Genomic DNA, 24,058 nt, shown 5'->3' with positions numbered 1-24,058 from the left:
ATCGAAAATTTCGTTACAGCTAATAGAGCCCGAGTTCCGTACATTCTACGGTAGTTCCATTACGCATCTGATGTTAACCGGGTTGAAAAATCTGTTCGCGTGGCTTTTCTCCAAGAATGACTGCATAAATTTTTGTATGATTTTGCTATTAATTCGATGAGCTCTCTGGAAATATCTTTTCTCTTGTAAGGTAAAACGTCGATTTTTTCTAATTTATAGGCCCTCGACTCTTCGAAATTTGATACGGATCATTAATACTGAAGACTGCGGGAAAACAGGGTATTAAACAATTTAAAGAATACATTTTGCGTGACGATGTTTTAATTTAATTACGACTAAAAAATAGATTTCACTCTTATTCCATTCGAATATAATCTACTTTCTACTCGAAATTTATTTCGTAATACAGAGCGCATTGTCTAATAAAGCGGCTTTAATACAGCTGCGCGAACGAGTCAACGACAATCAGTTTCAAACGAAACCGTTATGTCATTGGCTCGTTTATGCAGCTGGATAAAAGCGCTTTACTAGAACGTCCCCATAAATTAATATTTGATTTCGAAAATATAAATCTTGTATCTTTAACGAAAGTTTTAATAGTAGTCTGCAGTGCGTGTCGTTTTCCACAAAATTAACTACTAAAGGCATATAGAAACTTCCGAACACAAACCGAATCAAAAAATACGCTAGAAACACTTAGAGAAGTGGCAGAAAATAAACAGTTTCTCGTGCGAAATACGTCATTTTGGCTTGTGAAGAAAACACGCGAAAAACGCACGTGAAGAAAACAAGCGAAACGGATTCGATTCGAAGCCATCGCTTATTTATAAAAAGTAACCAAATACAAAAGTAATTATTATTCTTAATGCTGATTTCTCTTTCCATTAATCGCAGAAAGAGGTTTAAAGTTAAGCCCGAGACTAAAAGATATTTATTTAGGCTTCGGGCGAGTCTTCCCGGAATTTCCGATTTTCTTTCCTTCAAAAATATCGATGGAATTAAATCATTTCGGGATACGCTCGCAACACCACTTAGTAAACGAATTATCTTTCGTATTATCATTCAGATTGCGGGATTCTGCCCCCGATGACGTCATACAACAATACACATTGCGACGTTGGGTTTACTGGTTAATTTTCTTAAATAACTCGGTAACTTCGGCATTTCGAATGAATATTTTTACGGTAAAGGTAAACGTATCTGTACATTAAAACGTCTTTAAATATCCATAGATATTTAACTGTCCGTGGTGTAATATGCCGAGCTTATCCTAATTCCTTCTCTTTAGGAAAAAAAATTAAGCTCGGCATAAAAATACAAGCGCAGATACAAACTTTATTGCATCAAAAGAAGAAAAATAAAAGAAGTAGAAACAGAAAACACGTACGGGAATCCGATCGCAACCATTTGCTATCGTCAGACGACCATTCGTCTCTCAATTCTGACGTCGTTCCTGCCATGCCATCAATACAGGTCGTTCGAATTTCTTTATTTTATATATAAAATCGAAATGGATGTATAAACGATTTCTTTTCGTTTTCTTTTTTCTGCTTTTCGTCGCAGTTTTTCCCCAAGCGGATGTAGGCCGGAGGCTTATCGCCGATACGCAAAAACGGACGACGGAAACACTCTTTCTAATTGTACAGTAAAGAAATTGCAGTTTTTCTCATCTCCGTCCACTTTCACGGAAAGTTATTCAGCTTTCGTGTTATTGCTAACGTGAGGTCGTCCGAATTACGGAACTGGACATTACTAATAGGTTACGCATTATATGTTTTTTGGACTCTTTCCGCTCCACGGGCAATAAAAAGGCCGAAAACGACTGTTGGAAATACTCCAGCAGGAGGAACGAAATGGTTTTATGTCTTAAGACACAGGTTTTCCACTTTTTGGATTCCAGGCAAGTTTGCAAAATCGTGCGAAGATCCAGGCTGGTTTCGTTATTAAAAAAATCCAGCCACGAATTACTTAACTTTCCCGGCAAAAAATTTAAATTGTGATGGCGCCATCCGTTACCGTATTTTATCGAAAACTTTTTATATTATTGTTTATTATAAAATGGGAAAAAGGTTACTTTTGGGGCAGAGGCGAGTTGTATAAAAATTGTAATTGGTAGTAACATTTTCATTAAGTCCGACCCTACTCCACATACGACGCACGACTTCCTTCTATCTCCTCACTCTCTCCAGCTTCAACTGGCAAAATTCGATAGCATCGCCGCCCCGGTAGGCAAACTCGCCTCCAAAATCAGAGAATTTCGACAAAAGTCACGGAGTTATTACGTTTCAAAGCGGACGAATAAAATCGTGCCACTACCTCACACGCACACATCAGACGTCACACACGAAGGGAATTTCTCGATGAAAGTTACGATAAAACTTTGCGAGAACTATCAGAAATATAGCCGAAAATAGTATCTACGTTCATACATATAGAATAAAAACTCAAGTTATTCTTTTTTCATTTCTCGACGTTTCGAGATGCCCCGAGTCCGCAAAATGTAAAAATCTCGGGAGAGTCTTTTTTTGACACGTGGCCATACTTTTCTTTCGTCGTATACAGCAACCGGGAGAGGATGCCAAACTATTTTCAACGGAAATGAACGCATCGGTAGCCCGTTGGTGTTTCTATAAGCGTCAATTCGACGTCATCCGACGGACACGCAGTTCTTTCGCCCGACCGAAAGTGAGAAAATGACGTTCGACCCTCTAGGCGTATACGAAAGCGCGTGGCGTTCGACCTAGAAAACATTCGCTCTTATATTCCGCACGAATTTAGAACGGACAAAGACCACGCGTTTCGGCATCCGCGTGGTCTTTGTCCGCCTCCATTATCTATGTCACGCGTGTCTTAAAAACGAAAAAAAAAATGGAGGCTCCCTTCCGCAGATGGGAACGCATTGCCGTTTCGCGGCCCGGTCGGCGCGTCTTCTTTTACGGGCGGAAAACACCGCTCTACGGAAACGCCCCGAGTCGGCGCGTGGCGGACATTTCGAAACTGCACGAGAATGCAATTGCGAAAGTTTAGGAAAGCGGGTAAAAGACGAGGGAATTTGGGCTGGCGGGCCCTAGGAAATTTGCGGGTGGCCGCGTTGGTCCGGCGAGAAGAGGAAAGGAAGAGGAACGAAGGTAAACGATGACAAAATATTTAATTCGTTCATTACAAGGATCGGTGCGAGTCTAAGGTTGTCGGGAGCGCGGTGCCGGATCGTACGTATTTGGTGAACAGACCGTCGTAAGTGTTGGGAAGGTCGGATCTAAGAGGTCCGGGACGGGGGCGGGCGGAACGGCGGGGGGGCCGACACGAGTTCTAAAGACGAATTTCGGACGACCGGCCACCGTCGTATACTGGGCAGCCGCGCCGCCTAAAAAACTATGAATTTGTGGTTGTTAAAAGCCGATATGCGTGGGCGTTAGCAACGGTCGTCGCAGACGCACTTGACGATCCACATGTAGTCCCTGGCCAGGCGCAGCGGCGATCCTTCTTCTCGGTCCGACGACGAGCAGTCGAACGTCATCTCCACCGTGGTCGTCAATCGCGGTCGACAGCAGCGCCGTCCGCGACAGCGGCCGCAGAATTTCGGTTCGTACAGTTTCACGCTAGAGCAGTTCCTGTCGTCCACGATGCGCACGGGCGACGAACTCTTCACCGTCGCTCTGCAGAGATGGTTCCTCTGTAAAACAAAACGGAAACCTATTCAAACTCCGCTCCGGGACCCGTCCCGCCGCCCCTACCCTCAACCCACTTTTCGCACGCTTCCCGTCCGACACCCGAGATTACATCTACCCGGGCGTTAATCCTTCGTCTGGTACCGCCGAAGAGGGCGCGCTCCCTTCGATGTCTTTCCATTAAACATTCGTCCGCCTGCCGACCCGCTACTCGCCTGCAAAGTTCGGAAAGTATCGCTTTTTATACGCTACAAAACATATTTGGTAGATTTCCAAGCGTAGAGTGCGGGGTCCCGCGATCACCTCATTTCGGACCGAATCTCCCTCGTGTCTCGAAAATAGAAAAACGAGAGAAAAATAAAATATTTATTTCATTTTATTACGCGGATTTTGGCCACGTCTGGCGGACGATAGTTGCCACCCCCATTACGACAATCCCAATGAATTAAAAATAGGCGGTAGAACTAAAACGAAACAATAAGAAAACAAACGAAAAATTACTCGGAGTATCTTTTTACAAATGGCTTTGAATTTATAGAAGTTAAAGAACAATTTGTCTCGCATTTAGATAGCGGTAGGAAAAAGATGGGATGGTTAAGTTGGGGGCGGCGGTAGGGCGTACGGATACAAGTTATTCTACTGTTAAAGGTAGGAATGTGGATAAAAATATAAGGAATAGGAAGAAGGCCGTTCAAATATTTGTACGTATACGTTGGAATAAGTCAGAAACGCCGAGACGGAGTTAGTAGATGGCGGATGCCATAGTTTGACCGGGATAAAAGAGTTTTGTCTAGCTCTATATTAAGTTTATTTAATACGGATGCGGAATAATGCAAGCGGCTAAAAGCGCCGGATTGGCGTTTTGCTGGGAAATATTTGCCCACCGGTAAAAATTTGACAATTACCAAATTTCTCGATTGTGGCGATGGTTTTATGTATAAATACGCGCCTATTACGCCGACGTCGACCAGGGGAGGAGAAAAACGTGGCGTCCAGAGATACGTACTGCACAATACTTTCTAGAAGATTAGAGTAAGAGCCAATCACTCGTATTCTTAACCCGCGGTTTTAATCTTTTTTTCTGACGGTGGTCCGTTCGATTTACGTCCGAAAAATGAAGAGAATTTGTTAGTCCGCGTTGGATTTCGTCCGCGGCTTTGGCGGCTTTGACGTTGGATTTCGTCCGCGGGGGGGATTTTCGGAGATCTCGGCCGAATATCCGGTAAAAAGAGTCGAGCGCCTAGTATACAATACTCGTCGACAGATGGCGCTACCGGTCCGAAACCACTCCGATTCGGAAGATAAAATTTCGATCCGTGATTCGGACTCCGGACCGCGCCATTCGCCGACAAAAATAGACGGCTTCGATTAAGGAAGGCCGACGGGGCACGGGTCCAAAACGGTCGAAGAACAGAAAAGCCACACCTGTTCTAATCGGTAAATGTTTCGTGACGTCGGCGAGGGAAAAGTAGGAAGCGCCGCCATTTAGCCTCCCTCGGTTGTTAAAAACGACGTATCCGGTGGCCGAGCGGTCTTCGCTTTCCAATCGGTGGTGGATCGGCGCTTGGCTAAGACGGGCTAGCCAGGAGGAGTTTTTCGGGTTTTCTCCATCTCCGTAACGCCCGAATAGGGGCCAGTATCCTTTAAAAGACATTATTTCCCCCGCGCGTTTACGACCATTCCATCTAAAGGCCGGCTAATCGGATGCGTGCGTCGATATTCTCGTCTCTGAGAGTAAATAGCCTATACTCCGTATTAACCATTGTATGCAAGAAAGAAAAGAAGACGATTAGTCAGACAGAGGTGCCAGGTTTAAAATTTTGTTAAGTTCGCCACCCTCGGCCGACGATTAAAATACTAATTAATTTAAGGAAAAAAAAAATCGGCTTTTTTATTCCATGATCGCCACTATTTAGACCCAGTTCGGAAACATTTGAATATTTACTAATTACCCAGGCAAAGTTCTCTCCCCAACCGCTCCCTTTTTTCCGTCCGGCCCTACCAACCTCCAGCCGGATTTAAGTTCTCGGCGCGATTCCAACAGCCGTACCCGAACTTCCACTAGAGCCAAGGTGACGTCGGTCGACGTCGTTTGGCCGCGCGCTGGACGATACACGCCAGAAGTCGAATCCGCAAATCTGGCTTAAAACGTAGCCAGGTAACTGGCAGTCCAGCCAGTTGGGACTCGGACGTTTCGGAAAAGACGGCAGAAAATAACGGATAAAAGATTTTCTAACGTTGGAAATTTTAACGAGGGCGACTTCCAACTAATCGGAGAGCCGTGTTGCCATCGAAGCCAATATTTAATGGGTTCTGGCTATTAAGAATAACGACACTCGACTTATTTTAAACAATTTTGTCTGGTTAAAGTATATAAATACGGTAGTTCTAAATCTTACGGCCTTAATTTTTGAATAGCGAAATAAATAATATTAAGTATTCGAATAATTCTTAAACGGGTCCATAAATAATTCAAAATAATATTTTTCCGTCTTTAAAAACTACTTCCTACCGCCATAAAAAAAATTTACATATTGTAAATTAAACGAATTTAAAATATAATATTTTTATCTAGATTTTAATGTCACTTTTTAAAAAATTCTGCCTATTTTCCTAACAAGTACTGTACTGTACATAAATAAAATAAAACTTTCGAATCCCGGTACGAATAGTTACTAGGTTGAGGCGCACGTATTCAGCCCAAAACGTGAACGGTGGACGGACGAGTGCCGCCATCTGGCAATTCTATACGGTCGATAATGGCGTTCGCTACCTCTAGAATGGCGAGTAGACGATCCGTTTAAACTTCATTTTTTTCTTTGTGGTTAAAATTATGACGTATTTTATTAAATATTCGTAAATGCTTAAATGATTATTTAAGCATTTACAAATAATATTGTAAAGAAACAGACGATTTTAATCCGGAAATTATTTAATTATTCAATTTTTTAGCGAGTGATGCGAAGTGCCTATAGAATCTATCATATATATATAATCGAGACGAGTTGATAATAATAATAATAATAATCAGCGCAGAGCCCAAACGGTTAGGAGTTGAAAGTTGAAATTTGGTACACAATTAGGGTACGTCACGAGAACGCACACTAAGAAGGAATTTTCGAAATTCTTCCCCACGGGGAGAAGGACAGGATTAAGTCTTAACACTTCCATCAACGATGGAAGTGTTACGTAACAATGGAAGTGTTAAGAGAAAGCGACGTGCAAGACGCAGATGCAGCTTTTTTCGTTTTTGCGAGAAATCGAACATATTTTTAGACCTATCTAAAAATTCTGTAATTAGTCTGGAAACAGGGAGGACCCAATTCTTGCATTCTGTGAAAACGGGTAAGGTTGACTATAACGTAATAATCTTAATTTTCGCTAAAACAGTTAGGAGTTGAAAGTTGAAATTTGGTGCACAGTTAGGGTACCAGATTTAAGTACCAAAGTGTTAAGTAACAATGGAGAACAAGAGAAAGCGACGTGCAAGATTTACGGGCGCTGGAAAAAAAAAGAAAAAAGAAAAAGAGTAATATGTTGGAACATATTCGATTTTCAAATTTAAACACATTAGTTCGGTTTTTCTTAACCTTTCAGGAAAATCGAACGATATAATCAGAACACGTCGTGAAAATCGAACAATATTAGAACATTCGATTTTCAAATTCTACCTTTGTTTAGAAAAACTTAGTTCGTTGATGAAATACTCTTTTTGTTGTGACTATAATGTAATAATCTTAATCTTCGCTATCGTTACTTTTGCCCGAGCAACGCCGGGCCTACCTGCTAGTATATATATATATAATCGAGACGAGTTGATAATAATAATAATAATAATAATCAGTGCAGAGCCCAAACGGTAAGGAATTGAAAGTTGAAATTTGGTACACAATTAGGGTACGTCACGAGGACGCACACTAAGAAGGGATTTTTCGAAATTCCTCTCCACGGGGGAAAGGGACAGTATTAAGTCTTAACACTTCCATTCTTGATGGAAGTGTTAAATAACAATGGAAGTGTGAAGTAACAATGGAAGTGTTAAGTAACAATGAAATTGTTAAGAGAAAGCGACGTGCAAGACGCAGATGCGGTTTTTTTCGTTTTTTGCGGGAAATCGAACATATATTTAGATCCATGTAAAAATTCTCTAATTAGTGTGGAAACAGGGGGACCCAATTCTTGCATTCTGTGAAAACGGGTAAGGTTAACTATAACGTAATAATCTTCATCTTCGCTACCGTTACTTTTGCCCGAGCAACGCCGGGCCTACCTGCTAGTTTACATATATTTGTCTTCATAATAGCTTATCTTAAGGTAGGTTTGTTCTTCCACGGCATCTTCTATCGTCAACAGCGTAATACGTTCGTAAATTTTCTAAAAATTAATTTTCCGAGCTGTTTTCGAATTTACGGTGCCCTCGGTACCCTCATAAGCCACTACTTCCCTCGACAAAAGTATGAGGTAGTTCTATCGTCCGATCGTACGGTAGGAGAATTAAAAATAATTATTTAGTGTTATTAAACATCCTATAAGTACTTTTAAACAATTTAATTTGTTTGTTTACCTTCGCTGGTAACCCTCGATGTTAAATGTATCCGCCATTTTTTCAACAAATTTCCCGTGAGTCAATGCGCGACGTTCACCGAGTCACGTGATGTTGTGAACGACGCCCGAGGTCTTTTACTTGGACTTAAAACGTCAAACGTGTACTTCTGCTTGCCGTACAAGTTTAACGTTCGTACTTGCGCCTCAACCTCTCTAATAGGTAAAAGAGCAGGGGGAAGATTTTGCTACCAGATCCCGGAACTAATGGGCAATTCGAGAAGATGCAGACATTCGATAACTATTTATTCGGCAATATTTATTTCGTTTATACTATTATTTTTTTCTTTCCGAATATAGTTTATGGATAAAAAATGTTGGCTTTTTATATCCCGTATTTTTCTCGGCAAACATTTACCCCGGAGAGCGTTAAAGCCCGGTGACGGTCTTTAACGCTCGGACGGTCCACTTTCGCACGGCCACGAACTAATATACTTAAAAACCTAACCGAATTATTAATTAATTATAAAATGACAGTGAAAATTGCTGCGTAGGAATGCGAAATATCTTAATGGTAAGATAAGATATTCGTTCTCCTAAACGGGAGACGAATGTTTATCTGAGATTATAAATATCTTTGGTATTCGAAACTGCGCGTATTTTTCCGCCCTCGCACTTTTCTCGCGAGTATATACGACTGACGAGTTTTCTCCGCCCGCCTTTTTCGCTAGGGTTTTTGTAGAGCCGAAAGAAACAACAAAGCCGCTGTTAGAATAAAATTCCAGGATGCCACCGTCCCCGTGGCTCCAATATAATTACTATTTTTATAGAATATTAATTGTTAATCTAAAAATAATTAAAAGAGTAAGGTTTTCCGTTTATTACTCTTATTAATTGGCTGGGTTACTTATTAAATATTATCGCGTAACGTTTTTTCTTTTGCATCTATTATTAGTGTGGCCGCGCGACATAGTCGCGTTTGTCCACTCGCGCTATATTCGTATTTTAAAATCGCGTCGTCGGCTACGTATAGTTCGTTTCTTTCGTACTTGATTTTTATCCTTAACGGCGGACGTAAAATTGCATCTAATGTTTCCACGTGGGGAGGGAAACTACGTGGAAAAATAAAGTCCGGTCTTCTTTTTCCATTTCCGGTTTCTGTTTCTTTTATTTAAGATAAATCCATTTAGGGGAAGCGCTCAAAGGCGGTTTCCAACTTACACCACGGAAAAAGAAAGGGTTAAAATCCCGGCGAATAATGGCGGGGAAAACCGATCCGGCGATTTCCGGTAAAGCTGTTGCGGTTTCGTAAAATTTTCCAAGTCTTTATCGCGCAGTGGTGAAAACGGATTAACCGTTTATCTGGTTATTAACGGCGGCGTTAAGGTGCGAAAAGTATCGATCCCCAGCCACACCAGGCAGGAAATTCCACCGGCGGATTTTCACCGCCACGGAAAAAGTAAGACCCAGTGTCTGGAAGGAAACCGCCCAGCCACGGTTCCGGAAAGCGGTGGTAAATTATCTTCCACGCCCGGCATTTTCTCTGTCGCTGCAGTACTTTGTTTACACAATCCGAAGGATAAAAGAAAAACCCCGTTAACCGAATAAAATTCGTTGGTAAAATACAACGTCCGTATTGGCTATAACGAAACGTGACCGATAAAGTAACGCGCCAATCTGCCAGACGGTAGTCGACAGTCCGGCGTAGGAGCAACCGGGCCTAGACAATTTTTTGCAGAAATGCCTCACCGGTGGTATTTTAGAAGGAAAAACGGAGGTAAAATCCCGCCGCAAATATATATATGGCGATAAATTCGAGACTACGCCACACTGGCCGGCGTCAAGGCCCGAAAGACTTTCAAAACGTAAATGACTATTCCGTCGTTATATTCGGACCGAGAATTTTGGCAAAGAGAACGCCGACTCGTCCTCGTCTTCCATTTCGTTCTTAGTCGATAAAAGCCGCGATTGCCATCGGCAGACAGATTGTTTTCTTCCTCAGTGCCCGGATCCCGTGGGTTTCCACGTAAGCATTTAGCCCGACAAAATGTCGTCCACTGGACAGTGGTCGGTCACGAGGGTGAAGAGTAGAGCGCATTTAGGATTAAAAAATAAATCATTCAATTATCTCAGATTAACAAAACCGATTGGCTTTTGTTTACGGTTTCTTTCGCGATTGTTTTCTAATCCTTTCGCGAATTGTCCAAATGAAAAAGAAAGTATTGACCAACGGCGCCTTTGTTTCTTAAAATATGCTAGAAAGTGGCGTCGGTAGCCGGGAAATTAAAATTTTTTGCCTCGGTCGATCGAACGAAAGAGGAAGTGGTTTGGCCAAGCGCGAGGACTGTCCGAAGAGTCGCCAATTTCTACTTAACACGTTGACTGCCATCTACGAGATGACTCGTAGTTACCGTTTCTGCCTAGGACGCCACCTACGAGTTATATCGTAGTTTGTTTCCTTGCCATATTTGTGCAGCTACGATGTAATTCGTAGTATATCAGTGTAAATATGAATAGATAGCTTCAGGGGCAAGAACAAAAAATCAAGTTTGGCTTACATGAACAGAACATTTATTAATTAATGAACAGAAAATATAATCATAAAAAGTTTATTCAAAATCAAAAGCAAAACAATATTTTTATTGTTTGTGATAATTTATAAAACAAAAATATAAATTTAAACGAACAGAAAATATTATAAAATGTTTATTCAAAATCAAAAGCAAAACGATATTTTTATAGTTTGTGATAATTTTTAAAACAATCTTCTACGCAAAGGGCTGGCTTCTCAAGACAGATTGGACAGAAATAACGCGTTTCTCGGCGTTTTTTAGCTTTGGTACAAATTCGACATGGCTTTGTCGGATGTTGTTTTTTCTGAGTAGATGGGATACTCTGTAAATAGTGAAGCTTCTGCAATTTAATTTTTTTTGAAACTGGTTGAATCTCTTCTCCAATCAACGCTTTGACGAATGCTTCTCTAAACTTTTAGTTTAGAGAAGCATTCGTCATAATGAGAAGCATAAGTTTTATTTTAGAGAAAAAGAGAAGCATAAGTTAGCTTATAGAGAAGCATAAGTTTTATTTTAGAAGAAGTTGCTTTTTGAAAGAGTTTGTGTGCATTATGTATATATATTTCTATAATATGTAATGCAACCTTTTTGAGCCATCTAATAGTCTTTCTTAGAGCTGTGTAGTACGATAGCATTTGATCTGATCGTCAATGCCAGACGTTCCATGATTATAATCTCGAATTATATTCGGTTTCGTCGAACATTTTCCATTGCGATTGAACACCTCTACCATTTCAACAACGTGCATGTTTGAAATGGTAAGGACTTCTCGTTTGTCTTTCCATTTACATACAGTAACAGGACCATTTCGCTGCCAAATAAACTCCCCCATCCTCACCAAAAATTTTGTCAGATTCTGAATCACTTAGATTAGTGTAGTAATCAAGTTGTTTTTTAGTCAGTGGTCTTTTCTTATCCATTTTGGGATATTTATAATTTGATTATAAAAATAAATAAAAAATAACACTCTCAAAAAAGACGTAAATGTGATGTGCTCGCCTCTATATCCGATTTATTACTAATGAATTTAGACGCACATCTCCGATTGGCTGTAGCGAAGTGACAGGACGAATCGTGTCTGTGCACGAATTAACTCGTAGTTTGGCTTTAGCGAAGAGCTTTCTGTTACATAAGCCAACTACGAGATAATTCGTAATACCTTTATTTTAAGAAAAACACATTTTATATGCTATTTGATTATTACTATATACTCTGATTAGAGTTTTTAATAATATAGTATAATTAAATTAAGTTGGCGTTTTACAACAGAATCCTAAAAAGTCACGTGGCAGTCAACGTGTTAACGCGTGACTTATCGGCGGCCAGTAACGTCCTTCCGTTTCCGTTTCGTCCAAGCTTCGAAAAATCTCGGTCGCGGGCCGTAAATACGGTTATTCCGTCGTCGGACCGCCTAAAGCCCAGTTTCGGGTCTCCCGTGTAGCCTCTAGCATGCGTCAAAATAACGTTAATTTGACTGGGTTTCGTTGCGCGCAAAAAACTAAATTCGGCTTAAAGACGGAGCGATGACATCGTCGTCGTCGACTACTCCCAACAAATTTGCCAATCGAATCTTTTCTTCTTTTTTATTTTTGATCCTTTTCTCTCCGTGGGCACTAAAACAGACATTTTTTCCAGCCGCGGCTTGCTGGGCCGGGCTCTCGACGGAGCGGTGGGGTGGCGGGGACGGATTCCACGCATCGGAATCTTTGGAATTCGCTCCCGGAACCTTTATACGACGTTCGCACACAATCCACGACTCACTTCGATCTCGATTTACCCAGAATCTCGATTGTAACTGTCGCCAGTCGAACGTCGAGCTGTTCGCACAGGCAGTCCGCTTGAGAAAAACCCGGCTATTACACGCGACGATAAAACTGACATAATTGCGCGGTAAGTCACGAACACCAACAAACAAAATGTAAGTTTTGGTTAGAAATAAATGCAGTACTCTTTCTTGTCATATATCTAATAATAGACAGATATCATCGTCTCTCCAAATACTGTATCATTTTTATTTCTCTGTCGATAGCCCGACACGTGTTCCGCAGCCATCTTATATTTTCTCGCACGCGCGGGACTGTGTTATGACTGGATCTAGTTTCAAGAACTCTCTCGAATGGATCGCGATTGAACTTCGTTCAGTCGAGATTGAAACGGTCGAGGGAGGTCGCACCGAGGCATAGTCGCCGACCTTGGTCACAATCTAGATCGAAATGCTCGGTGCGAACGGGGTATTACCGTCGTATGTTATTAGAAAATAGGAAACTACGACATAAAGTTAATGTCTTCGGAACGGTTCCGAAGTATAAATCATTTATTTCCTACGCCGAAGGCGTACTGTGTGCTGCGGAAAAGAAACAAACTTGGAGATTTTATTTTTTAAAAGTATTTATAATGCATATTTATAGCCATGCCGATGTTTTTTCGAAATAAGATTTCGGGCAAATCCAGAAAGTTTCCGACACAAAAATAACTACAGTGATACCTCGGTTTTCGTGGATAATCCGTTCGAAAACAATCGGCGAAATCCGAAACCGACGAAAATCCGGGCAATTATTTCCATAAGAATCAATGTAAGTCCAATTAATTCGTTCTAGACACTCCAAAATACATATCAAAAACGCATTTTCTAGAGAATTAATATAGTGTTTAATACGAAAAACAATAAGAAATTGATATAAAATGAATGTAAAAGACTAATGAAAGAATAAATGAACATTTAACATGGCATTCGAAGGGCTGCTGGCTCTGGAAACTGTTTGGTCCGATAATAGAGCTAAATGGAAAAGAAAGCAATGGAATTGTTTGACTACAAGCGCAGGGTAATGCTCGCACAACGAGAAACAATGCCACACTGAGCAGAAAAACGCTTTGTTTTCCCGAAATTAGCAGCGTAGTCACACGAGCTTGCCTACGAAATCCCAGACAAATTTTTCGCGGAAAAAATCGACGATAACCGAAGTCAACGAAAACCGAAATATTATTGTAAAATTATTTGTAGAACTTGCGAATTTCTTATATAAATCTCGTTTTTCGAATGTGGTTAAGGGTCTCGACCAACGTCGGCCTACCGCCGCAATAAGGTCGGTAGCTACGTTGGCCTGGATCTTACGAAAATCAGTTCTTCGACAAAAACTTGGTCGTCGACTAAAATTTCCTTGCCCTCATTTAGTGAATTAAGAATAAAACGACAAAGAATTCGAGTTGAAATACCATGTACACGAATGGAACGGTAATGTATCCAGCGGATGTTTATGGGCAGGTAAATACAATCGACTGGCGTTAATACGAATGGCTAGAGGAACAATAGCCTAGTTAGTTGGCTTTATCGAAAATTCGTATTAACGATTTTCCGGGTCACGGTTGTATCATTTACAGACTTACTGGTTAACAAGCGATCGAAATCTGCAAACTATACTATTTTTAATTAATTTACTAAATAAAATAAAATTCATTTACAAAGAAATTGACCATCTAAATGATTTTCAAACCAAACCGGCAATTATTGATTGCCACTCGGTCACGACGGGCTGCGATTTTTAATAGTATTTTTAATTTATTTTAAATATAAGCTCTCCACTTTCAAATTACCAGTGTCTCGCCCCGTACCGTACTGTACAGTACAGTACATCACACTTTTCCTTTAACAATAGAGTCGCACCGGTCGTCTATGTAACGCCTTTCCGGAAAAACATTTTGAATGGAAATAACGTGACCTCGAAAAACGGCTGTTTTTATGTAATCAATCAAAGCCTCCCGTCCCCAAGATTTCCGTATCTAGTCTTGTCTTTCATTTATCTGACTCCGTGCTGCAGATTAAGTAAAGATAGACGGACAGACAGCGGACGACAGTGGAAATTTGTATATGGATAATTTTTTCAAATTACAGCCCAAAAACTTCCAATGTTGGATTTTACCAACCGCGCACGGCCTAACGTATAGAGACTATATAGACAACAAACCAATACGACGTAGGCCAAAGATAGCCTCAACTTTTCCAAAAACGAAAAACCTCCAATGGCACTAGGCGAAGATCCTATTGTACAGTACGTAAAGAATTTAGAAAGTAAATAGCAAGAAATCTCGGTTATTGGAATCGGCTAAGCTCAAACCATTTCAAACCCGCAGCCGGGAAGAAAAGACGTCGTCTGGTCGCTCCGAGGATCCCGGTGGACGGGTGGAAAAGTCACGGACGGTAGACCGTCCCGGGTATTTCGGATCCCGTCCCGTTCCCACCGACCTTCACCCTGGCCGGCCCGGATAATTACCACTGGTGCGAATTAAAGAAATACCGGTTTACTCGTAGAACGGACTAAACCTTAGTTACACCACGTCATCCGTCCGAACCATCCTTTGGTACCTACGAACGGCAATGACGCGGGGTATAGCGAGGGATGCGGACGAGTCAAAGATATCCAACAAAGACCGGAAGGCGAAACCAATATGAAAAGGTCAGGGACACGCGTACTGAAGCCGCCATTTTGGGCTTTTTTGAGTCGTGTGTTTAAAACAAACTTGTACGAGCAGTCAGTTTTATACGACATTAATTAAACTAATTTATGCAATTTTAGTTTAATTAATGTCGTATAAAACTGACTGCCCGTACAAGTTTGCTTTAAACACGCGACTCAAAAAGACCCAAAATGGCGGCTCCAGTACGCGTGTTCTGATTTTCTTATATAGACCTTGGGTGGAACAATACCATCGAACGCCATCTCGATTAAGGAGCCGACTGGGTTGGTTTCTGGGGGTTTCTTAACCTGCCCTACAGCTATGCCGGGACCGTCCGTAGAAAGTCTTCCCGGGAGGCACGTACCCCGTCAACGGCCCGGGAACGAGTCGCCTTACACGCCGCTCCCGTTTACCCAAAAATTTTCACGGTTTGGTCTTTCGTTAATTTACCGCGCCGGGGACTTGGGTTCGAATTCTGATTCGTTGGTAAGTTCTGGCGGGTGGTTCGACCGGCCAAACCGTCCGTAGACGACCGTAATTCTGGAACAATGGACGGCGAAGCGGGTTAGAAGAGGTCGTTAGTGCGGGCAGTCGAGTTGGAAAAACCGTGAAGAAAATGATCCGGAAAAGTAAACTCGAATACGTCCGCGGTAAAAGAAAATAACTTTACTCTTACTAGTCGATGGAAACTTCTACGTCATCTGGCATTTTATCTCCGGTCACGCTCGGAATTTCACGCGGTTTGCTTAAATACGTCGGTGGTCACCGATTTCGAGCACTCGCACTCGTTTACACCACTTTGCGCGCGCGTTTTTCGAAACCAAAACTGGCTTTACGCAGTGGCGTTGCCGGCCCGTCGCCATTAGCGCGAGCGAGGTGGCATTAAGAGGTATCTGCCTACGGCCGGTCGCCGGTAAACCGAATTTTTAAAATTCGAATCACCGGATTAAGACTTAAACGGCGCAATGGCGGGGCCGTCTTATTCTACTTTCGGAAAACGTCTTTTAATCGAGAAGTAACGTTGGAATTTTTAAATCGCCGACCACAGTCTGGGGTCGAATAGGAGTTGGCTTCGGCCATTCATCCTATTATCTTCCGATTACGAGTTTCTGGCGGTCGTCCGGAATCCACGTCGATCATTAACCAAATGTCTCGGACGACCCACTCACTAACAAATTCAAACGTCCCGTTTACGTAAGTTTCTTACTACGGCCGTTTCGCGATACGGACTCCTATCCAGGAAAAGTCCTATCTGGCAAATATATAAAAACGGGTATTTACTAACAGATACGTCGAACCTGGTTTCTCGCCATCGGTGCGATTAAAAAGGGCCCACTAAGCGGGCCCTTTTAATCGCACCGATGGCGAGAAACGGGCAAAATCAAAATGTCTAAAACAAATCTTCTTTTACGTCATCGTCGATCCCAGTAAAAAGAGAGGACGGGCGTTTTCCCCATTTACGTAAGCGCACCGTAAACCAAAACTCCCTTCCTCCGTCGCCCACCGAAGGATTGAAGTATCGAGTTTCCGACCGAGTCGGAAATCCTCTTATTTCCCTAATCGCGTTTCTTCCCAAACGACGATGGGAGTTCCTCGTCGCGTTTTCTACCTCTTTAAATATTAATAATTACGGAAAAGGGAGGAAATTTGCGGGAGGCTTAGAGGAAAAGGAATGAAAAAGAAAAAAGTACCCAACCTCACCCTCGTGTGGTGTCCTACGGCCGGTGGCCCCGTCGTCTCCTGGCAGGGTCTTATTTGGCAGACTCTACTTTCCTTTCTCATCCGGCATTCGGCGTTGTGATTGGTCACTCTGGAGGACCATCCCGCCCCGCAACTGACCGAACACGGCGACCACTCCGAAGAATATCTCTCGCAGTCCGGTTCTTTATCTGTGGACGAGAGGTCAAAATCAGACGATGGTCCACCCTTCGATGCACGCCGATAATTAAGAGGGACCGAAAGAAAACGGTGGGTTTTTCGTTTCGAATGTCTAGATCGATTCTAACGGAAATAAAACGGTCCGGGGGAGCGGAGAGGGGTGCCCACCCAACGTAAGTAAAATATATTTATCTTTCGGAAATAAAAACCAAGCCGGCGTTTGTTTAGAAGCGTAAACTTTTTTAGATTTAGCGAAAGAACGGAACAAACCTATCGTCGACCGCGACCGGACATTCCACCCTCGACAATTAGAGGACTGTCGCTAAACCATCATTTTTATTTATATAATGCATACGTGGTAATGTATTTAATATTCGGTACACTCGATTCCGTCTAAATACCTATAAACGGGCTAATAATAATATTTGTCGTCGTCTTGTAGTTTGGAATGGCAATTCTCTATCGAGTATCTAAAACTGAAAAGTTATTTTTGTAAACAAATTTCTAGTCAACAAAATAAGTATATAAAACTGAAAATTGAAATTTTTAATTGTTCGTCTTATAACGACGTTTACAGAACCGTCCGCAAAATTCTCGAAATTTCTACATCCAGCAACCGGGTAAACTCGACGTTACCTCTACTTTGTGTTTAATACCAACTCCCGACGTTACTCCGGGGATTCCCGAGTACGATTCCACGCGCTGAGCCGGGTGTAGATGCTACGTCGTGTACCACGGCTTCTGTGTTTATTGCCGTATTATGCCACGTTTCCCCTAAGTAACGGACCGGGGCTACTTTTTCGTGGGCCTTTATCCAAAAAGAAAAAAATGTATATATATTTCGTAAAGGTAAAAGCCTATTTTAATGGCCTAGGTTACGCGTGACGGAAGACCAGAGCGACGGTAACGAGAAGGGAGAAAAAGGCCATAGGGGAACTGAAGTTAGGAGGCGATTTTTAATTTTTGCCAGTAAATCGATAATGTATAAAAGATTTATGGTCTTAATTCTGTGGAGAAAAGAAAGGCGGGTGTAACGGAAGATCGACTTACTCCGGTAAATTATTCAATTTACTAAGAATTTCAATTAATATTTATTGGCATTGCGGAAACGTGGGAAGAAAGGAGGAGAAGCTAACGAGTGGCGTTACGGAGGCGCGCAATTTCGAAAAAAAGAAAGTTTGGGAAAATCAAACGGAATAAATAAATAAATAAATAATAGCAGCGGCCTTTGTAAGACAATTGGACAAGGCGTGTATATAGATAGCGACTTAAGAATAAATTTGTTTTAGCAATAAATTTATTTCCATTTTATAAAAATAAAATCGTCGGCTTACGTCGCTTCGGACGGGTCGAATAAAGAATGAAACATTCATAGAAGAGGCTATTGACTTTTAAAACAGTGAGAAATACCCGGGGACGAAGAAGAGAAAAAAGAATCGTCTTCTCGCTTTAAATTTTAAACTAGATAAACCGATTTACGAATCGTGGAGGAATTTAATTCTCTCTCTATAAACAAATTATCCGGTTACGACTTTTAGAACAACCAACGGCAAAATCAACATTTCTCAAAAACTTACGCATTTAATTGGCAAAATAAACTCGCGCTATCGACATGGGCGAGAAACGGCGCGACGGTCGGACCGGCAACGATTAGAAATGGACTTACGTTCCCAAACGGACGTTTCGCAGAGCCACTCGCGACAGCAGGCACTACGTAGAGGCACGAGCTGAGGATTCCGGCAGTTTCCGGATGGACGGATGTTCTCGTGAGGGCACAGCGACACGCAGCCGTACGTTCCGTTCTGGCAGGTGCACTGGGTTCTGCAGTCCAACTTGAACGTCTCTCCGTCTGGATAGACTCGTCCCGCCACCAAACAACTTCGACCTTGTTTCACTGTCGACGGAAAAAAAACCTTTTAACATTCCTCCTTTCCGCTTCCCGGTCGACTGGATTAATGGCGAACACACCGGGAGATTTCCGAGTAAGCGCCGACTCCACTCGATTTAACAACCAGATTGGACCGAATAGCGCGAAAATAACCCCCGGCATCCTTTTACATTATTATCATATTTAATACGTTTTTAAAGCCGCGGAGTTAAACGCTCGTCAAAACCGCCAGAGAATGGTTTTATATTTTTCGCTTTTCGCTTTTTTCCCACGAAACGTCGAGAAACAGGAATAAAAAAAATAACAAACTTCATCTCCGTCTAGAGTGTCGGTTCACATTACTAGCAGCGAAGCAACTATCAAAATGACAGCTGGGCAGCTCGCGCGGTTTCTCGTTTTCGGCCTAGGGCGGCGCAGCAACCACCTCGGTGACGTTGTAAACGCGTCATCACTCCCGGGGATCCGATTGGTCGACATCTACATTTTACGTGACCAGAAAATATTTTCCACCCAGCATCTCTCGAGTTGATTTTTCAGAAATTTTACGTAAATTTTTTTTGGTTTGGCTTTCGGTTTACGTGTGTTTTAGTGCTGTTTTTTCTGTAAGTGTGACTCCCGCTTAACTTCGTTTTCCAGATTAACGAAGGACGGACGGACGACAGTGGGAATGTATAGGCACGAAATAGGAAAATCGCAGCCCAATAATCCCATTTGGGCTTTTCCCATCGTTTACAGTCCATCTTCGGCAAATTTTCGTTGCCGTTACTTTTCCCCACGGCCGGACGAATATCGGTTACGGCCCCTCTCTTAATCCTTTTTTGCAATAATTTCCACGTTGACGACGGTAGATTTTCGTATTATTCGTATAATCCTATCGATAAGCCATTTACTTCGCTTGGCGTTTGATATAAACTTATGGATCGATAGGTTTATACGAAAAATACGAAAATCTACCGTCGTCAACGTGGAAATTATTGCAAAAAAGGATTAAGAGAGGGGCCGTAACCGATATTCGTCCGGCCGTGGGGAAAAGTAACGGCAACGAAAATTTGCCGAAGATGGACTGTAAACGATGGGTTTGTTTCTATTATTTGGCTAAAAATATTTGGAACTCTTAGGTACACTTTTTGTGGCAAACAATTTGAGGAAAAAGACGTTAGAAGGAAACACCGACCGTCTTCCGGGCCCAGACGTTAGCAATGCTCTAACAACCCGGAACCGGAAAAGTTAGAGCCTTTCTCGGCGGCATTTCCGTTCGGAGCGCGTTTCGGCCACCCCGTTGCCGCCGCCGAAACCATTTCTTCCGGACGCGGAGGAAAAGAGGGCGCCCGCGTCTGACGGGAGTCTACTTCCGCCCAACGGAGGCCAATCGTTCTTTGTTCGTCCGGCGACTAATTTGCTTAATAGTGTCTTCCTGGTAAATATTTGGAGCGTGACCCGCATTCCAATATCAAAACGTAAATAATACATTATTTACATTGGAAGGAGAATGCCCGATCTTCCAGAGAAATACGAAATTTCTATTTCAACGAAAGAAACGTGGCACGGGCCAACATCGTCGTCGTCCGCGTATTTTTCGGGCGGCATCCGTGCAGAAAAATACGCCTCTTCATTGGGGCTGCAATTTTAAAACCGTCAAATGTCTGACCGTCTTTAATCTCGAGAACGGACGAGACCGGATATGGAAAGCTTAGGAGCCGAGGCTCCGATTCACTATATATTATACAAACTTTCAGTTTGGATCGGAAGTTACGTTATTTCAATTCGAAAATTTTCTCCCGAACGGAGTTAGATAGACGACGCTCTCGTTGACGGGAAAAGTATGACGCTACTGAAATGGAGAGCGCGGCGCATCGAGATGTGAAAAATTGCAGCCCGGCGCCGCAATAAATTCGCCGGTTCGAAATACGAAAGCCGGACACCAGCCAGTAGCCAGTAGTATTTATATTAAAATAGCGGCACGGTCACAATGCCGGGCTGCAATTTTTTTCGTAGTTTTCATTTATTTAATTTAAAATATAAGCTCTCCGCTTCAAATTAGTAGTGGCTTGCCCCGTACATCATATTGATACTTTTCCTTTAAAAATAGAGTTGCGCGGTCGTTTATCTAACACTTTTAGGAAGGAAAATATTTGAAATGAAACAATGCGACGTCCGGTTTGCGTCGGAAGTTCTTATATACCGTATTTACTGGCATATAAGACGAGGTTTTTATTCATTTTTTACTGCTTCGAAAACTTAGGTCGTCTTATACGCGCGAGCGAAGGATTCTTTGTGTTTTAGCAATAATTTCTGTGAATCGTGTATACTTCACGCCGTCATTATAGGTCTACAGTCTATTTAGCGTGAGTTGGCATCTACCGTAAACAAATTAAGACACACTTTCCTTTGTTTATCCGTTTAATCCTACGTCCATTAATTAATTAAAAACCGCATTGCATCTCATTCCTTGACAGAAAATAGTTTCTAGTTATTTATAAAAGCATTAATGAAATACGGGTCACTTAGCAATAATTATAAATGTAATTATTTTATATTAGTTAAATTGTTATTTTTAATGAATATTAGCATATTCTAAATCACTAAAAATAAACTTTTTCCGGTCATGTGTATTATAATGTTTTGGTTTTGTTTTCCATTCACCACGCATTAAGGCAAACATGTTGTTTGCATTTGACATTTTATTTGTGATTAAACGAAATAAAATTAGGATTGTATTAACAAATCTAATTTTCTTTATTTCGATCTCTAAAGTCACACCGCCTCCTATATAGCGAGATCGTCTTATATCCGAGTAAATACGTTAATTAATCGAGTAATCGGGTTATCCTGCCCGTAAGGTTTTCATATCTTGTCTCCTCTTTCGTCTATCTAACACCGTTCTCGAGATTAAGGAAAGGCGGACGGACGGACGGACGGACGACAGTGGAAATTTATGTTTACAATTTTTTAAAATTGAGGCTTAAAAAGAAAATAAACCAGCATAGGGAACTTTGGCCAAGAACATTGGCTCGGCCCGGTCAAAGTCCACTTTCCGGCGTATTAGAGTAAAGCCGAAGGGGGGCAACGTCCGACGATAACGTAAGGTCACTTATTTCTCGTCTAGTAATATAATACGAGAAATAAATAACGTTAATCTCGGACTTTGGATGGTAAGTAACATTAATTTTTCGTTAATTGTAATATGATTAAGGAAAAATTAATAGGACGGAGGTAAGTTCGAAAAGATCCGGTGACGGCGCCAGTTTAAGTCCTCCGTGTTTCGTGCTCCATTTATTCCTTTAAACTTAAGCCATCTTCTGACCCGGTCCTTCCCTGTTTCGTTCCCGACGTCAAATCGATATCTAATTACCACCGATTTACATTCAAATACCGAAATTAAAAATGTCGAAAGGAAATTGTTCCAAACCCGAGCGGAACTTCGGTGAGGACACCTGGAAGAAGAAAATGGAGAACCACTCGGCACTTTCGAGTGAGGTCAAAACGCTACCGGCGTTGCCTACGGTAAAAGCATTTTCTTCGTTTTGTCGGTTAACGTAATGAGAAAAGCCAGGTTTTCCCGCAAATGCTTGGACAATTAGTTCCGACTTCCGTGGCGGATAAAATAATTACCCGACTCTAAATAACTGGTAATTGTATTTATCGTAATCGCCTAATTCGGGCCGATTCTCCTTACCGGTCCTCCTCTCCGCTTTTTATTGCTCCGTTATTAAGTTAAACCATTACCGCCACCCACCGTCGCCCTTTTCCAGAGTTTTCCACCCAAGAAAACGACGAAATTCTTTCCGTTTCTCCGGGGCTATAAAAGTTGTCTTATCTTTCTCGGTCCCACCTGTACGGACCGCCGAAATTTCCGATTAAAACTCGGGTCAGACGGATTTACTCCTTCCCGTCGTTACCAAAAATCGCGCCAACGTTATTATTTATTTGCCACCTTCACACCGCGCGTAATTTAGGCAGAAAAATTCCCAACGTCGCTCCTTTGTTTCCGGCGGATATGTCGACAAAGTCGTGCTTTGTTCGTGTAATAAAGCAGTAGCCCGTAATATACGGAAGACGGACGTCGGCGAAAGACGGGGCTAATAAAGGAATGGAGAGAAGGAAATTCTTTCCGGTTCGACTTTCGAGAAGGGGGAAATTTCGGAGCAAGACAAAGTTTCCGTCCGAGAAGAGAACGCACATTTGTAGAAATCAGAAAAGAACTCGCAACTAACATCAAATATTCAGAAAAAGAAACTTTTGTTCTTCCCGCATTAACCGCACCGAAACATTTTCGTACGTGGCAGGAGATTTTTATTAGTAAGCTGTGGCCGTTAATTCGAATTTACGACAGAGTTTCTTCTCTCCTTCGTTAAATATTCAGCCTCTTCCTTTCCATTTCGTGCAATTATTAGCAGCTTTTACCCAATTCTTGGCGATTTTTATAGCCAAATCTCCGCCGTTCGACGGCCGATGCGGTACGGGTATTTCTTGGACGGTTCCTTCCCGTCCAATTTTCCAAGGATTGGACAAAAGCCACGGGAGAGATTTTCGTCTCGCTTTTCGCTAATCCTTAAAAGAATCTCTCCTGTCTTAATGCCACCGCCGTGATTCTATCCACCTCTCGATTAGCGCTAGCAGGAGCTAATCGAAAGGATAATTGAGCTTGGCTCGAAAGCTCCTCCGTCGATCTGGCTTGAAAGAAAATTAAGGGTGGGTAGGAAACGACCGGGCGAAGAATCTTCGAACCGAAGACAAATCCTTTCTAATACCAAAAGTTCGACGTGGCGGGCGACGTTTTATTAAGTGACGATCAATTATTTATTGTGACAGTGGCAATGTCGAGCTGCAATTTTTCGTCTCGATGTGCTCGACTTTTTAGTAGTGTCTAGTAGTCCCCGTACATCGAACTTTTCCTGTTAGCAATAGAGTCGTGCCGGTCATCTATTTATTAATGTAACTCCATTCGAGGAAAAATTTTCGAATTAAAATTACGTGAATTCCGGTTTGCACCGGAAGTCACGTTATTTCAATTTAATTCAAGCTTAGGAGCCAGAAGCTCCGAATATATACGAACT

The 24,058-nt window shown here is 42.0% G+C and overlaps 1 protein-coding gene across 2 annotated transcripts in view; it reads right to left on the bottom strand.

Moving 5' to 3' along the window:
* Positions 1-3,129: 3,129 nt before the first annotated feature.
* The window catches only part of LOC136987514 (CCN family member 2-like), a 36,805-nt gene continuing 15,876 nt past the window's right edge, over positions 3,130-24,058 (bottom strand). Inside the window, exons 3-5 of one of the 2 annotated variants that reach the window (XM_067285251.1) lie at positions 18,780-19,007; positions 16,937-17,124; positions 3,130-3,673 (exon numbers count right to left, since the gene is read on the bottom strand). In XM_067285251.1, coding sequence (XP_067141352.1) covers positions 3,413-3,673; positions 16,937-17,124; positions 18,780-19,007 — 677 coding nt within the window. In that variant the 3' untranslated portion in view covers positions 3,130-3,412. Of the gene's footprint in view, positions 3,674-16,931; positions 17,125-18,779; positions 19,008-24,058 lie in introns of both variants that reach the window. The other variant, XM_067285252.1, reaches the window with a different exon arrangement.

Source organism: Centruroides vittatus, unplaced genomic scaffold (genome assembly GCF_030686945.1).
Source record: "Centruroides vittatus isolate TY-2023 unplaced genomic scaffold, ASM3068694v2 scaffold_2520, whole genome shotgun sequence".
Classification (NCBI taxonomy): Eukaryota; Metazoa; Arthropoda; class Arachnida; order Scorpiones; family Buthidae; genus Centruroides; species Centruroides vittatus.
Note: the sequence above shows the minus strand (reverse complement) of the source record. Positions and strands in the feature narration are given on the sequence as shown.